General features: G+C 49.3%; 1 protein-coding gene across 2 annotated transcripts in view; it reads left to right on the top strand.

Moving 5' to 3' along the window:
- The window catches only part of JAK1 (Janus kinase 1), a 144,041-nt gene that overhangs the window by 124,686 nt on the left and 5,113 nt on the right, over positions 1 to 14,242 (top strand). For both annotated transcript variants that reach the window (XM_059924029.1, XM_059924036.1), the window contains exons 12-20: positions 3,007 to 3,113; positions 5,979 to 6,122; positions 6,809 to 6,896; positions 7,380 to 7,507; positions 8,121 to 8,256; positions 9,354 to 9,505; positions 11,966 to 12,116; positions 12,239 to 12,333; positions 13,407 to 13,599. In XM_059924029.1, coding sequence (XP_059780012.1) covers positions 3,007 to 3,113; positions 5,979 to 6,122; positions 6,809 to 6,896; positions 7,380 to 7,507; positions 8,121 to 8,256; positions 9,354 to 9,505; positions 11,966 to 12,116; positions 12,239 to 12,333; positions 13,407 to 13,599 — 1,194 coding nt within the window. The remainder of the gene's footprint in view (positions 1 to 3,006; positions 3,114 to 5,978; positions 6,123 to 6,808; positions 6,897 to 7,379; positions 7,508 to 8,120; positions 8,257 to 9,353; positions 9,506 to 11,965; positions 12,117 to 12,238; positions 12,334 to 13,406; positions 13,600 to 14,242) is intronic.

Here is a 14,242-nt window from a genome sequence, read left to right as displayed (position 1 = left end):
AGCTGAAAACCAGTGGCTGTGGTGGGAGAAGCACAGGAACAGAATTGAACCCTTCTCACACGGCTTCTGTTGAGGCTCCTGGAACTCTGCACTGAATGTGTTCAGTGTTTGTCTCTCCACTTGATTATAAACTCTTAAGACAGGATCTGGGTCTCACCACGATGATTCATAGGAAGTGCAGTGCCCAGCACAGAATGGGTGCTCACTAATGTCTGTTGAGTGAATAATTACAGCAGTAGCTACCGTATTGGTGGGTACCTGCTAGTCCCAAGCAGTTTATGTGCATATTTGCATTAAAAAAATTCTGCACAATAGCTCTTTGTAGCTATTATAAAAATGAGGAAACTGAGGATCAGAGATGTTCACTGACTTGCTCAAAACCACACAGATGGTAGTATCACTAGTAGTTACAGTAAAAGTAGCAGTAAAAAAAAAAAAACAAAAAGAAAAAAAAAAAAGAGTAGCAGTAACTAATAATGATGATCATGATGGCTACTATCATGTGAGTAATTCTTAAATTTGCCAGGCACTGTTTGAGGTTCTTTCATGTTTTAAGTTATTTAATCCTCAGAACAATCCAGAGTATGTTGTTATCCATTATACTTATCCAAGATCACTTAGGTAGTTAGAGGAAGCATGGGGATTTGAACTCACGTCTTCTGACCCCAACTCTTTCCCCTACATAACACTCTGCAAAGTTACAGGTGCAGTCATCAGCCCAAGACTCCGGGGTGAGGGTCAGTTCTCCTGACCCCGGGGATAAGGGTGCTGTGGATGGGAGAGCAAGACTAAGCCCTGTGTGTGCGGCTTTTCCACATAGGCCCTCAGAAGCCCTCTGTCTTCCCTCACCTGCAACTTAGAGAAGTGGTGAAATCATGAAAACTAAAGGGAATGCCATTTTGGGTTCCTCAGTGCCTCGGCCCTTCTGAGCACAGGCTTCTGATGGCCGGACCCCAACCTGGGTTTCACACTTGAAAATGCAACCAAGAAACTCCTCATGGAATAAATAAAAAGGAGGTGGCCACTCAGAGTGGGTGTGACAGTCAAGAAAGTCCACATCTCTTGTGCATTGCCCAGCCCCACTGCCGTTCTCCAAATCTGAGGGTGACCATGTTAAGAAGGAGATAGAGGCCCACAGGACCTACTGACCAGTTGCCACTGATCCTCTCATGTCCTCATTCATGGAGTCAAGCTTGGAGCTTGATTTCTACACTGTCCAGCTCTGACACTGAGGACTGCTGTAGATTATTGCCAAGGCTTCAGGAACTGGCTGGTACGGCAAGGATGACGGTGCTAACAGATGTAACACTGGTCACAGTCACAGTGGCTGCTGGTTATGGGGCAGTCACCTCACACCAGGGACTGAAGTGAGCCCTTCACGTGCGTCATCTCGTTTATCCCTCACAGCAGTCCAACAAGGGGCATGACTGTGTCCCCCATTTTTCTAGTGAGGAAACAGATTTCATGGAGGTTTAACAGCTTTCCCCGCTCACACAGTTGACCCTAGTGCCATGTTTCCTGAAGTGGCCATGCAAATAATCAGCCCATAAATGGTCCCTGTTCCCATCCTCCTGATTTCCTCGATGGCTCTGTTGCCCAGACCCTTCCCTGCGGGCACCATTCAAGTGACCCTTTCTTGATGTCTTTTCTCCAGCAGGGCAGTCCTGAGTTGCCTGTTTGAACCTGATTTTACCCAGGTAACAGGGTGGAGTCAGGATAACAGAATGAAAGAGAGGAGACTCTGAAAAAGGGAGTACCAGGATATGATAACAAGGGAGTCTGTATCGGAACCAGTTTTTGGCTCCCAGATTTGTACCCCCCACTAGGGCCAGGCATGCTGTCTGTGGAGGTAAGAGACTGGAGCCAGCCCTGAATGCAGCATGAATCCTAAGCCTGACTGTGGGCAAATGGTTTAATGGCTCTGAATCTGTTTTTCTGATCTATAAAAGGGGATAAGTGTATCTCATAGGATTGTCATAAGGACAAAGGAGCTAATGTGTATAAAGCTCTTTAGGACAGTGCCTGGCACAGAGAAAGCAGTCAGAAAATATGAGCTGAAAAAAACAAAAGAAAAACCCTGCCTTGCAGGGTAGTGAGGATTTGAGTCACTTGGCTCACTGTAGGGACAGCTAGTGAATGAACACATAAGAACCTTCAGGGGCTCCTAGAATACTCGCACTACTAGTTCGAATCTGGAAGGTGCTTTCTTCCCTCATGATAGCCTTGGAGCTTGCAGTGGCTCCATGGTGGGAAGGCAGCTTCCGTGGATTATAAATTCCCAGTTAGCCACCTGTGCTGACTCTGCTCGGCAGATTTTGTAATGGGTTTGGTTTGCTGTTTGAATCAGTAGAATCTGGGGGATGGTCTGCTCAAAATCTGTACATTCAGCCAGGATTTAGTAAGTGCCTCCTTGTTGTCAGGTGCTGCTGGGAGCCCAGAGAGGCTCAGGCGTGACCTTCTTTTGGGGTCACCCGCCCTGTTCCTCACAAAACCTGTGTTTTTCACCCCCCAGTTTTGGTTCCCGTCACTCCCAAAGTGCTTCCTCCATCCTTAGCGCTCATCCTTCAGCCCACACCCTGATTATTCATTTACACATTTAACAAGTATTTATTGAGTGCCTACTGTGTACCAGGCTGTGGAGGTAGAGCAGGAAATAAGATGGACACAGGGCCTACATTCTTGGAGTTTCCGTTCTCAGCTTTTAACATTTCATTTCCTCCCCTGACCTCTTTTACTGGGATGGATCCTGCTGTGTCAACCCTGGAGTGCCTGTACCTGCCCTTTAAGAGTAGCTGCACAGATTTTGATTGGTTGATTATTTGTTTCGTATTGGCTCTGTTATTAGCCTGTGAGCTCCTGGAGGGTGGGAATCAAGTACTTAGTAAATATAAGTACTTAGCAAATGCACAGGTATGTATTCAGCAAGCCCATGGCCCAGCAGATGTTGGCCGACTGGGACCTTAGACCTTCGCTGCTCTGCTCAGACTTCTCCTCTCTCTTCCATAGAAATCTCCAATCTGCTGGTGGCCACCAAGAAAGCCCAGGAGTGGCAGCCTGTCTACCCCATGAGCCAGCTGAGTTTTGATCGGATCCTCAAGAAAGATATTATGCAGGTGAATCACTGCTGCAGATCCAGCCCTGGTCCTGCCTTCCCACAGCAGAAAAGCCTGGGGAATGTGGGGAGGATGAAGTCGGGTTTGGGGAGACCCTGGTGGGAAAAGAACAAGACTTCCCCTTCATAGGTACAGCTGGTCAGCCAGTTCCCTGCTGTCCATCCCGGCCTTGCTGATGCGCCCTAGAGGCTTTCTCCTTGAAAGAGCTGGGTTAGTCAAGTTATGTAGGGTTATCTAGGGTAATAGGGACCTTCCATGCCTGGTCTTCTGCAGGTAGAAGTAGATGGAGAACTTGGTGGGAATGCTGACAGGTCTCCACGGGGGAGTATGGGCTGATGACCCTCATTGTCCCAAAACATGCTGTGTGAAAAAGCACTTCTGAATTTCAGTCCTGGGCTTTCTGATGACATTTCCAGAAGGAGCAAAGCTGGGGGCACACAGAGCACAGTGAGGGAGCAGGAGATGCACCCTGGAGGAGAACTGTCTTGAGAATCAGATCCCTCAGACCAGTGTCCCGGCCTTTGCCCAGATTCTGCAGCCTTAGGCAGGCCCAGTTTCCCTCGTAGCTGCCCTTGGGCCTTGCTAGGGTGTGAGGCCCAGGGAACCCCCACTTTCTGTTCTGCATCCACCTCCCCAGCCCCTTACACAGAGCCACACGCGGGCCGGGGAGGCTAAGGAGGCGGTGTGCCAGCAGCCTGGGAGGGAAGGAAGCCACATAGGCCGCTTACTGCCCGGCAGGGGCTGCGCCACCTTGGAGGTGTTGGAGGGGAAATCGTGGGCTCACTGTCATTGAGGAGCCTGGCGGAGGGTGGCAAGCGTGGGGTTGCCTTGTTCATTTACTTTTTGAAGCCGGTCCCTGAAATTGTTGGGGAGGTTTTGAGGGAGTGGAAGTCCACAGCTGCAAGTGCCTCGCTTCACTTACGTAAATGCTTCCCTGAGAGCCTGAGGGCCAGATCTTACTGTTCTGTCCCTCGGGTGGTTTTGAGAGCTGTGTCCAGAGATTAAAATCGCAGATCCGCAGTACCCCAGCCTCTTTTCTGCCTGGAACTTGACATGTACTTGGGGTCTTCCTTCTGTCCTTGCCCTTGAGCCTCTGGGCAGATTACCACCCTCTGCACCTCCAGCGTTCATTTAGCCAACAGTGATTGAGCAGTTGCCCATGCCAGGCATGACTGCCACCCTCGGCAGGCACACAGTCCGGTGGGCGAGGCAGACTCTCGTCTATCTTAAGCAGATAATTATACCACCGGGAGACAAGCCCTAAGTAGGGAAGTATGGCAGGATGTGGGACTGTCAGATGGTCATCCTACCTAGTCTTGGGGGGACAGCGGTGGCTTCCTGGGGGAAGTGGCATCAAAGCAGAGGATGAACAAGCGCTAGACAAAGGCAGAAGGAGCAGCATGGAGGGAGGCTGAGGTGGTACACGCAGGGGCCTCTGGGTTGCTGTGGAATCCTGACAGCACAGTGCCATCCATGACTTGGCCCTGGAATAAGCACCCTTTCTGAGGAAGAGTAATTATTCTGAAAGCATATGGCTTTTGTGGGATGTTCTGGGAACGCAACTTCCCATAATCTTGATGTATCGCTTCATGACACATGCAGCTTTAATGAATAGTCACAGGACCTTGCCAGGATATAGTAGACAGGGCGGATGTATCACCATTCTGCTATGACAGATGACAAATGGTGGTGTTTGTGCAAATTCATATACCCAATTAACGATTGTGTACATTCTTGAGGGAGACAGAAATCAGCTGAGGGAGTCAGCCAGTGCATTTTCTGCATTTATAGGCGATCCTAGGATAATAGAATAATAGAACTCCAAATAATAAGTTTTGTGGGGTTAATGTCAATAGCTTGACAGTGCCTGAGTTTCATGAATCACGTTTTGATTTTCAAATATTAAGAGTATTTAAGCCATAATTATTAAAGCGTAAGCTGGAAGGGCCTTAGAGACAGATCATTATATGTTCGGGGCCTTGAGCAGATGATCTCTTTTAGTTCTTATGCTGCTCATTTGGTTTTATTATCCCTTCTCATATGTGGGGAAACTGAGGCCTGTCCCTCCAGCCTCTGCCTCTGTCTTCACATCACCTTCCTCTGGGGATTGCTAGGGCATATGCACGTATAAATTGTATCGCTGATTTGAAAGCATGCACATGTGCCCCCATGCATCAGGTAGATGGATAGAAAATGAATAGTTTAGGTGTGAGAGGGCGATCAGACAAAACGCACTGGCCCAGTGGATTGGCTTCTACCCACTGTGCTCCAGGAGCTGTTCTACCTAGTTCCTCATTTGATTCTTACACCAACCCTACGAGGCAGGTACATTGTTAACCCGTTTACAGAAAGTGGGTGCCGATTGAGCGTGATGAAAGGAGGTCTCTAAGTTAAAAGGCCAGCAAGCAGTAGGGCTCACAAGCCTGTTCTCTTTGTATCCCAGCCTGTGAGTGCAGGAGCCTCCTGGGGGAGGGGGGAGGGAGGTCCTCTCTGAGACTGTTCTGGAGGCCTAGTGGGGGCTGATGTTGGTGGCTTTTGATGGCACTCTTGGAAGTTTTGTGAAAGGTCAGGGTTATGTTTCGGCCCCAGGCTGTTCTTGGAGGTAGATAGCGGGTTGCTGTTCAGAGAATATGAGGATTGTTTCCTGGGGCCCAGGGAGTGCCACAGCTGTGTTTGGCCAAGTAGCTTTTTGTTTCCTCTGGAGGCCTGACAGGACCAGGCACTGGAGAGGCTTGAGCTCCTGGGGCCCCTTTGCCGTTGCCCCATCCCTGCTGATGTGCGTTCCCACTGAGGACTCCGTCCCAGACTCTGGCACCACTGAAGCCCCAGGGGGTGGTCACCCTAACCTCCTGCCTCCTCCTTCAGGGCGAGCACCTTGGGAGAGGCACGCGGACACACATCTACTCTGGGACCCTCACGGATTACAAGGATGACGAAGGAACTTCCGAAGAGAAGAGAATAAAAGTGATCCTCAAAGTCTTAGACCCCAGCCACAGGGACATTTCTCTGGCAAGTGTCTTCCTCATAACCCCGCCCTCTCCCCTCCCTCATTTCTGGAGCCAGTAGAGCACAGTGGGCTAAGAAGAGCCTTTGCCCTGATTTTGGGCCTGTCCCTCCCTGTCCGTCCCACTCTCTTCCGTTTCCTTCCTAGAGGTCCATGTGGCAATGCCGTGGAGCCCCAGACTCTAGCTGAATGGTCTCAAAGTGCCTGATGCAGTCCAGGCTGTCACTTCAGCGTCTGGGAAAGTAAAGCCCAGAGCAGTAAAATGACTTACCCCGGATCCCACAAACTGTTAGGGAGTGATAAAGCCAAGTCTCGACAGACATCTGCTGCCTTGGTTTTCCTTTTATTCTAATATAGTGTCAAACGTTGTTATTTCCCAAAGTTTGAAGGAAGAGGAAGTGGTGGACATGCGTATCGAACGGGGACGTTGTCAGTCAGCCTCTCCCGCCAGCCTGGCTCTGCATCCTATTAGGTTTTCTAAATGAGTCCTATGTCCCAGCTAGATGGCCCTCACAGTTGAGGCTTGGCAGTGCCTCTGGGTAGTTGAGGCCAGGGGAGTAGTTTCAGGGCTTGGGATGAGGACAGTGGTGACCTTTCCTGGGATCCACTGACTTTCCCCTCAGCTGAGCCCCTTTAGGATCAGACCAGTGGAGGCCGGCCCTTGACATTTCTTTGTCCTTTTCTCCCACAGGCCTTCTTTGAGGCAGCCAGCATGATGAGACAGGTCTCCCATAAACACATCGTGTACCTCTACGGCGTTTGTGTACGAGACGTGGAGAGTAAGTGTATTCTCTTTGGAAGGGGAAGTCGGCCCTGGCCAGGGAGCGTGGTTGCTGTGAAGATGAGTGGGAGCTGATACCCTCCTCATGTCGCCCAGGCTTCTTGCTTTCCTTTTTGCAATCAGGGAACTCAAAGTACTGAGCAGGTCGCTTGCTTGAGTTAATAGTGGACATGGAACTAGATCCCATCTGTTTTTCACGAATTTCTTGAGTGTTTACTTCTTGCCAGCTCTGGGCCCCACGTTGTGCTAGACTCGGGAGGTGGGGAGTGAGTGAGCTAGCTGAGTTCTTTGCCCAGAGAGTCAGAGTAGAAGGAGCTCCAGGCAGGGCTTGAACCCAGGCCTGTCCGACTCTGAAGCACTCTACCATTGGCACCCCCAGGCGGAGTACCAGCCGTTAAAGTGAGCTCTCGCAAGGGGATGAGGGAGGGTGCTGTCCCAGATGGACAGAAGGTTGCAGGTGTGGCTGTTTTTGTGTTTGTAGATATCATGGTGGAAGAGTTTGTGGAGGGGGGGCCCCTGGATCTCTTCATGCACCGGAAAAGTGATGTCCTCACCACACCCTGGAAGTTCAAAGTTGCCAAACAGCTGGCCAGCGCTCTGAGTTACTTGGTAAGTATGTTCTGATGTCTGTGGTGGTCCCCATCAGGAACCAGAATGTGGGGAGGCAGGAAGGAGGTACCAGCCAAGCAGGCTGGAGGGCCTGGGCTCTGCACCTAAACACAGGTGTGCCTGGTGCTTAGTGAAAGCCATCATCGTGGGCTGTTGTGTGTGCTTACGTATGAATCGTGCTTAGAGGGAAATTTTTATCACTTCAGAGGACTGACTTCCATACTGCAGTGTATGATAAGAGTAGAAATATTACAGTACTTGTTGAATGAGTGAATGAAACTATTAGCATCAATAGTAGCTCACATTTATTGAGTGCTTACCATGGTTCAGCTGTTCAGGTGTTTTTCAGGCTCTGATAATCACTTTAATTCTCACAAAAGCCCTATGAGGCATGCTCCATTGTTATCCCTGGTTCACTGATGAGGGAACTGGAGCAAAGGGACCGTAATATGATGTGCCTGAGTCACACAGATCATCATCGGGAGAGCTAAGCTGTCCGGGTCTGGCTGGGGCTGGGGAATGTGGATTGTGACCTGTGGGAAACAGGAGAGACCGTGGGAAGGAGGGCAGCTCCATGGGCAACTTTGCTGAGCCCTGCCTTTTCACTCTGCAGGAGGATAAAGATCTGGTCCACGGGAACGTGTGCACTAAAAACCTCCTCCTGGCCCGCGAGGGCACTGACAGCGAGTGCGGCCCCTTCATCAAGCTCAGTGACCCCGGCATCCCCGTGACTGTGCTGTCCAGGCAAGGTGTGTCCTCCCTCCCTCCCTCCCGTCTCCTGCCCCACCCATCCCCTTCCCCCAACCCTGAGGCAGGGCCAGGCCAGCAGGGAAGGGGGCTGGGCTGGGGTTCTGCCTCATTTTAGAAAGCACACTTCTGCAAAAGGCGTCTGTGCTCCTGCCCAGCCCTGGGGGCAGGGGAGATGTCAGGCGTGGGAGGGTCGGTCCCTGCCCTCAAGGAGCTGACTATGCAGTAGGAGAAACACAACTCAGCTGGGGCAGGTCTGGTCTTGCGATGAAGGAGCTGTGTTTAAGGTGCTGGGGCAGCACCTTGTTCAAGGGGAGGTCGAGGGTCTGGGGTGGTCAGAGATGTGTCAGGAGGAGTGGGACCTGGGTCCTACCTGTGTTTGTGTTGAAATCCACTGTAAGCAACTATACTCCAATAAAAATTAAAAACAAAACAAAACAAGAAATCCACTGTAGTTAGTGAGCAGTTTGGGGAGGCACCTTAGCAATTGCTGTGGTCTTGCAGCTTCTCTTTGAATGAGGTCATCATGAGTTGAGGACTCCAAAGGAGAGGGCAGACCTGGGAGCTGAGACACTGTAAGCAGTGCCGCACAGGTCATACTCTACCTGTAGGTCATACGTGGGATACCAGTGCACCCCTGGGCCCTTGCAGGGTGATATGCAGAGCATGGGGGTAAGCCCATGCCCGCTCTGCATCTGTCGGCCTCTTCTCCCCAGCCTTCTCTTTCTTAAGCCTTTGTCCATGTGCCCCCCTGTTCTCCCTCCCCAGGGTGTTGGCTTCCACCCTGGGGTGCTTTGCTGTTTCTGAGGCCAAAGTTTCAAAGACTGACTCACACGACCTTCTTGGGGAGTTTGTGTTAAACAGACACAGCTGCAGGCCCTGACTCAGACAGATGCATTGGAAGGGCCAGGGCTATGGGACCTGGAAAACCGCCCCTTTAACAAACTCCCTGCAGGACCAGGGCAACCATGGTCCATGTTTGGAAAACACTACTTGAAAGAGTTTCTTTGTTAACTCCCAGTTCTTGCTGCAATGGCAGTGATATACTCCCCCAGGTGATTGCAGAAACTGATCTGTAAATGTTTCTTGTCTTTTCCAGAGTGCATAGAACGAATCCCATGGATCGCTCCTGAGTGTGTTGAAGACTCCAAGAACCTGAGTGTGGCCGCTGACAAGTGGAGCTTTGGAACCACACTCTGGGAAATCTGCTACAATGGCGAGATCCCCTTGAAAGACAAGACACTGATTGAGGTGAGTTGCTTTCCAGGGTGTGAGCTGAGTGAGGACCCCTTGGACACTCATGGGTGTCTCAGGAGTTATCAGGAAGCCTCATATTGTGGGAGGAGACGGGCACGGGTTTGACTCTCCTCCACAAGCTTACTGCCTGTGTGACCTCGCAAATGTTACTTAATTTCCTTGGGCCTTGGTTTCATCATCTGTAAAATGGGAATAAATAATACCTCCTTTGCACGGTTGTTGTGAAGATTAAGTAAATAATGCGTGTAGAGTCCCAGGTACACAATGTGTGCTCAATAGATCACTATAGCATTGCAAAATTAACACCCAGATATTTATTGAGTTCCTTCTGTGTACCAGGCGTTGTCCTAAGTTAAAGCTGGGGGTTCACAATGAAACAGACACAGGCCTTTCCTACCCTTGAGGACCTTAGGGTGTAGTAGGAGAGTTGGGCTAAAACAGCGATAAGGATTCCACACATAATATCTGAAATCATCACCTTAAGAGCCCTGCATGTTGGGTAGGGCAGTGTCATTACACTTGCAGGCGGCCCAAGGCCCGGCTTCCTTAGCTAGAATGCAAAATGTCGAGGCTGACCCTTTCTTATGTTCACTTGCAGAAAGCTAGTGGAGGCTCTAACTCCAAAGGGATAAAGTAGTGAAAGTTACAGTGAAGGACCACTGATCCCAACTCACTGATTTGATTATTGGGATGTGTCTTGTGTGTTTAGAGAGGCAGGCATCACTTTTAGCTGGGAGGGAATGATCAAAATCCAAGGGAGGGTGGCATTTCAGTTGTCTACAGGGAGCAGTGAGTGGTTTCATTTGCCTGGAGTGTGGAGAGGAATGACAGGTAAAAAGGTGGGAAGGGTCCTTTGAGGTCGGATTGTGTAGAGACCCTGAATGCCAGGCTTCAGAGTTTTACTGGGGTGATGTGGGACACTGAAGGGTTTGGGTGGGGAGCCAGGTGCTCGGAGGCCAGACTGGGCGCAGCTCATCTGGATGGTGGTTGGATGGACAGGCTGAGTGAGGAGAGGCCTCTTGCTCTGAGGCTCTCAGTGGCCACGGCCTGAACCAGGAAGTGGCGGTGAGGATCCAGAGTGGAGGGGGCACGTGGAGGAGATACCCAAGAGGCGAGAAAACCTGTAACCTGTTAGCCTTTTGCCAGGTAAACATGGTGCAGGACTTGGGAAAGAGGAGTTAAGCTAAAACCAACAGAGAAACCGTCACATCCATAGATCTGTATTTAGGATCTTCAGCTGGGGCTTCTGGGAGTCATTTTATTTTTAACTTCCTTGGAAACAAAACAGCATACCCTTTGCTGTCAGTCAGTATTTATTGAGCACCTTCTGTGTACCCAGGACTGAGCAGAATACGGAGATGGTGTAAGGAAAGGTCTGTGCCTTTGATAAAGGAGGGTCTGTCTCTTCTCCCAGGTACCCTTGGGTGGGTTGGGCAACCTTTCCCCCTGGCTCTGCTGGAGCCTGGAACAGTGAGAGACACTCCAAGGCAGAGGGAGCTCTCAGCTCCTTAATTCCAACCCATCTTCCTCCTCTCCTCTGGGGCCTGCCTCCACCCAACCCTAGGACCCACAGGGACCAGAAGAGAAACTAGTACCCTTGAGAGTTAGCTACAGACCAGAGCCTAAAGTGTAGCAAATTCACTTAATTTTTTTAAAAGGGCATCAATTATTCATTTCAGAATTTTAAAGTATTAACCCTGTTGATGAGAATTTAGAAAACAGAGAAAACTATTTTTAAAAAAGAAATTATTAATCACTATATTCTGGTCACCCCTAACTAATATTTAACACTTTGGCATATTGTCTTCCAGTCTGTTTATATCTCTCTTTTTTAAACAAACTTGGGACCATGCTAGATACAGTTATTTTTTCATTTAATGTTGTATATTTTTTCATTTAATGTTGTGAGTACTTTGCTATACGATTAAATAAGTCTTACAGTTTTTACTAATTTGATGTAAGAGTTCATTGTTTCATTAAACTCTGATTTATTTAACTAATTTTATATTTGGCATTGAGGTTGTTTTCAAATTTGTAATGCTCTATCTAATTCTGCAGGGAATATCTTTAAACATAAATCTTTGTTTCTATCTGACTTATTTCTGAGTCGTTCAATAATTGCAATTAATGAGAGTTTGAAGAATCTGAAGCTTGCTACACATGTTGCCAAATCATATTCCAGAAGGTTGCATGACTTTGCTGGAATACAGCTTATTTGGGACTGGGTGGGATATACTGCCTGTTTTCCTTGAATTCGGATTATTTTAGTATCCAGGACTAAGATTTCCCACAGCTAGAGAAAGGCAGCATTAGCACCCACGTTTATGACATCTCCTTTTAAGCAAAGCTGTTGGGAATTAAATTAGGGATTGTTAGGTAACTCCTTCTAACCTGGGGCTAAAAGGTTTGTGGGCGGTTCCTTTGGTTTCTTTCATGTGGTCCTCTTCTTTGCAGAAAGAGAGGTTCTATGAAAGCCGGTGCAGGCCAGTGACCCCGTCTTGTAAGGAGCTAGCTGACCTTATGACCCGCTGCATGAACTACGACCCCAACCAGAGACCCTTCTTCCGAGCCATCATGAGAGACATCAATAAGCTGGAGGAGCAGAGTAAGACTCTGCCTTGAGCTGTTTAACCAGGACCAGCCAATGCCTGGGGGAGGGAGGGATAACAAGGAGCCTGTGAGGGGCAATCACTCCTTTTTAACATGTTTTCTTTTCTCTTCTGTTAGATCCAGACATCGTATCAGAAAAAAAGCCAGCAACTGAAGTGGATCCCACACATTTTGAAAAGCGGTTCTTAAAGAGGATCCGTGACTTGGGAGAGGCAAGTTATACTCGAGTCCCTGCTGACCACTTCACCTCTATGGATATCTAAAGCTGCTCTCCATTCTCTCTCATTTTGGGTCAAAGTTTATAAGAGAAAGCATCTTACTGTGTTTTCTTTAGGATTGTGTGTTTTTCCATTTGACACACGGTGGCAGCCTGTCCACGCACACAGGACATTGATCAGCTCCCTCGGGAGACTTGGTCTCTAAGGGACAAAGAGAATGAAAAGGGGGGGATCCATCCATGGGGGATGGATATAGATATAGTGGAAATAGAAACGTCCCTACCTCTCACTTTTCTGGGAATACATATCCTGTGAGGCTGCTTAAATGAGGGATGGATTTATTTCACAGAACACCAAAATAGAATTTTAGCTTTTCCTCGGGACCTTGAATGGCAGTTTCCTGACAGTAAATGTGACTAGAGAAGCTACTGGAATTTGCATCTTTATACAGATTTTCTGTAGTTAATAAAGGCTGTGCCCCCTTGAGTACCCACCATGTGCCAAGGCCGAGTGCTGGGCATTCTGCAGGCACAGTGTTCCCGCTTCCTCACAGCAGCCCCAAGGGTTTATTACCACCGTATACATTGAGCACCTCTGGAGCCAGCTCGGAAGACTGGGTGACCAGGCTCGAATCACTAGCAGGTGGCTTAGCTGGGGTCTAATCCACGTCTTCTAAAGACTCCTCATGCCTTGCTCTTTGTAGCCACATTGTGGTACCTCCTGTAGCATGGACCCAGGGCTGTCAAAGAATGCCAGGGTTGTCCTGCATGTCCAGAAATAACCTCCATTTCCTTTTGGGTTACACTTTCGTGGAAATTGGGATTGATGTGTTGGTTCACCAGTCACTTGATCCTTTTCTTGTCTTAGCTCAGTAATAGAAGAAGGGATGGCATGTAAGCCAAGTGGGGAAGAAGAGCCCAGGTAGGAGCTTGCTACCTGCAAGGTCAGACTGTGCGTGCACCCCCGCCTTCGGGGAGCAGCACAAGGAGCAAGGCTCATCTCTGAAGTGTGTCCTGCTGGCCCAGGCCGGGGCTTCTCTGATCAAGCATGTGCATCTTTCCCTCCAGGGCCACTTTGGGAAGGTCGAACTCTGCAGGTATGACCCTGAGGGGGACAATACAGGGGAGCAGGTGGCCGTCAAATCCCTGAAGCCTGAGAGCGGAGGGAACCACATAGCTGATCTGAAGAAGGAAATTGAAATCTTAAGAAACCTTTATCATGAGAACATTGTGAAGTATAAAGGCATCTGCACAGAAGACGGTATGTTGTGCAAAGTGGGGTTGGTTTAAAGACTGAGTGACTTTCTGGGGTCATGAAGGCCAGTGCTGAGCAGGCAGTGCCCTGGGCCTCAATCTGGGCTGCCTGAGTGCTAACTCACGGCCCCCGGAGCTCGAGGGCTTTGAAGCAGTGTGCACTGTCGGACCCCTCAGCAGCTGCAGAGCTGCCGGGAAAGCTGCCCAGCCTCCCCCCAGGCGGGGGGTGATTCCAGCACTGTCTCTCTTGGCTCTTGCTACACCCACACTGGGGATTGGACTTCCCCTGTCCTGGTATTTGCACACGAGGGTACAGAGACCAGATGAAACTGATGCCCACTCCTCCCCTTTCCCTGTTCTTTTGATCCAACACTAAGCAGGGTACTTCATTTTCTAGTTTTCTAAGTCAAGGTGGCAAGTAGTGTTTACTAATAAGTGTATCTTTTTTACAAGCCAGTACAGTACTCATGTATTATATTTTAAAATTGGTAGTGAGATGATGTGGCTCATAATTTTTAAAAATCATCATTTGCCTAGTGGTTCGCAGAACACTGTGTTGTCTCAGTGAGCGCTGATGACCCTAGGGTAGGCACCCTGTTCACTGCCGAGGATCCCAAGACTCTGACACCTACGAGGTTAAGCAACGTGCC

Source organism: Balaenoptera ricei, chromosome 1 (assembly GCF_028023285.1).
Source record: "Balaenoptera ricei isolate mBalRic1 chromosome 1, mBalRic1.hap2, whole genome shotgun sequence".
Lineage (NCBI taxonomy): Eukaryota > Metazoa > Chordata > Mammalia > Artiodactyla > Balaenopteridae > Balaenoptera > Balaenoptera ricei.
Note: the sequence above shows the minus strand (reverse complement) of the source record. Positions and strands in the feature narration are given on the sequence as shown.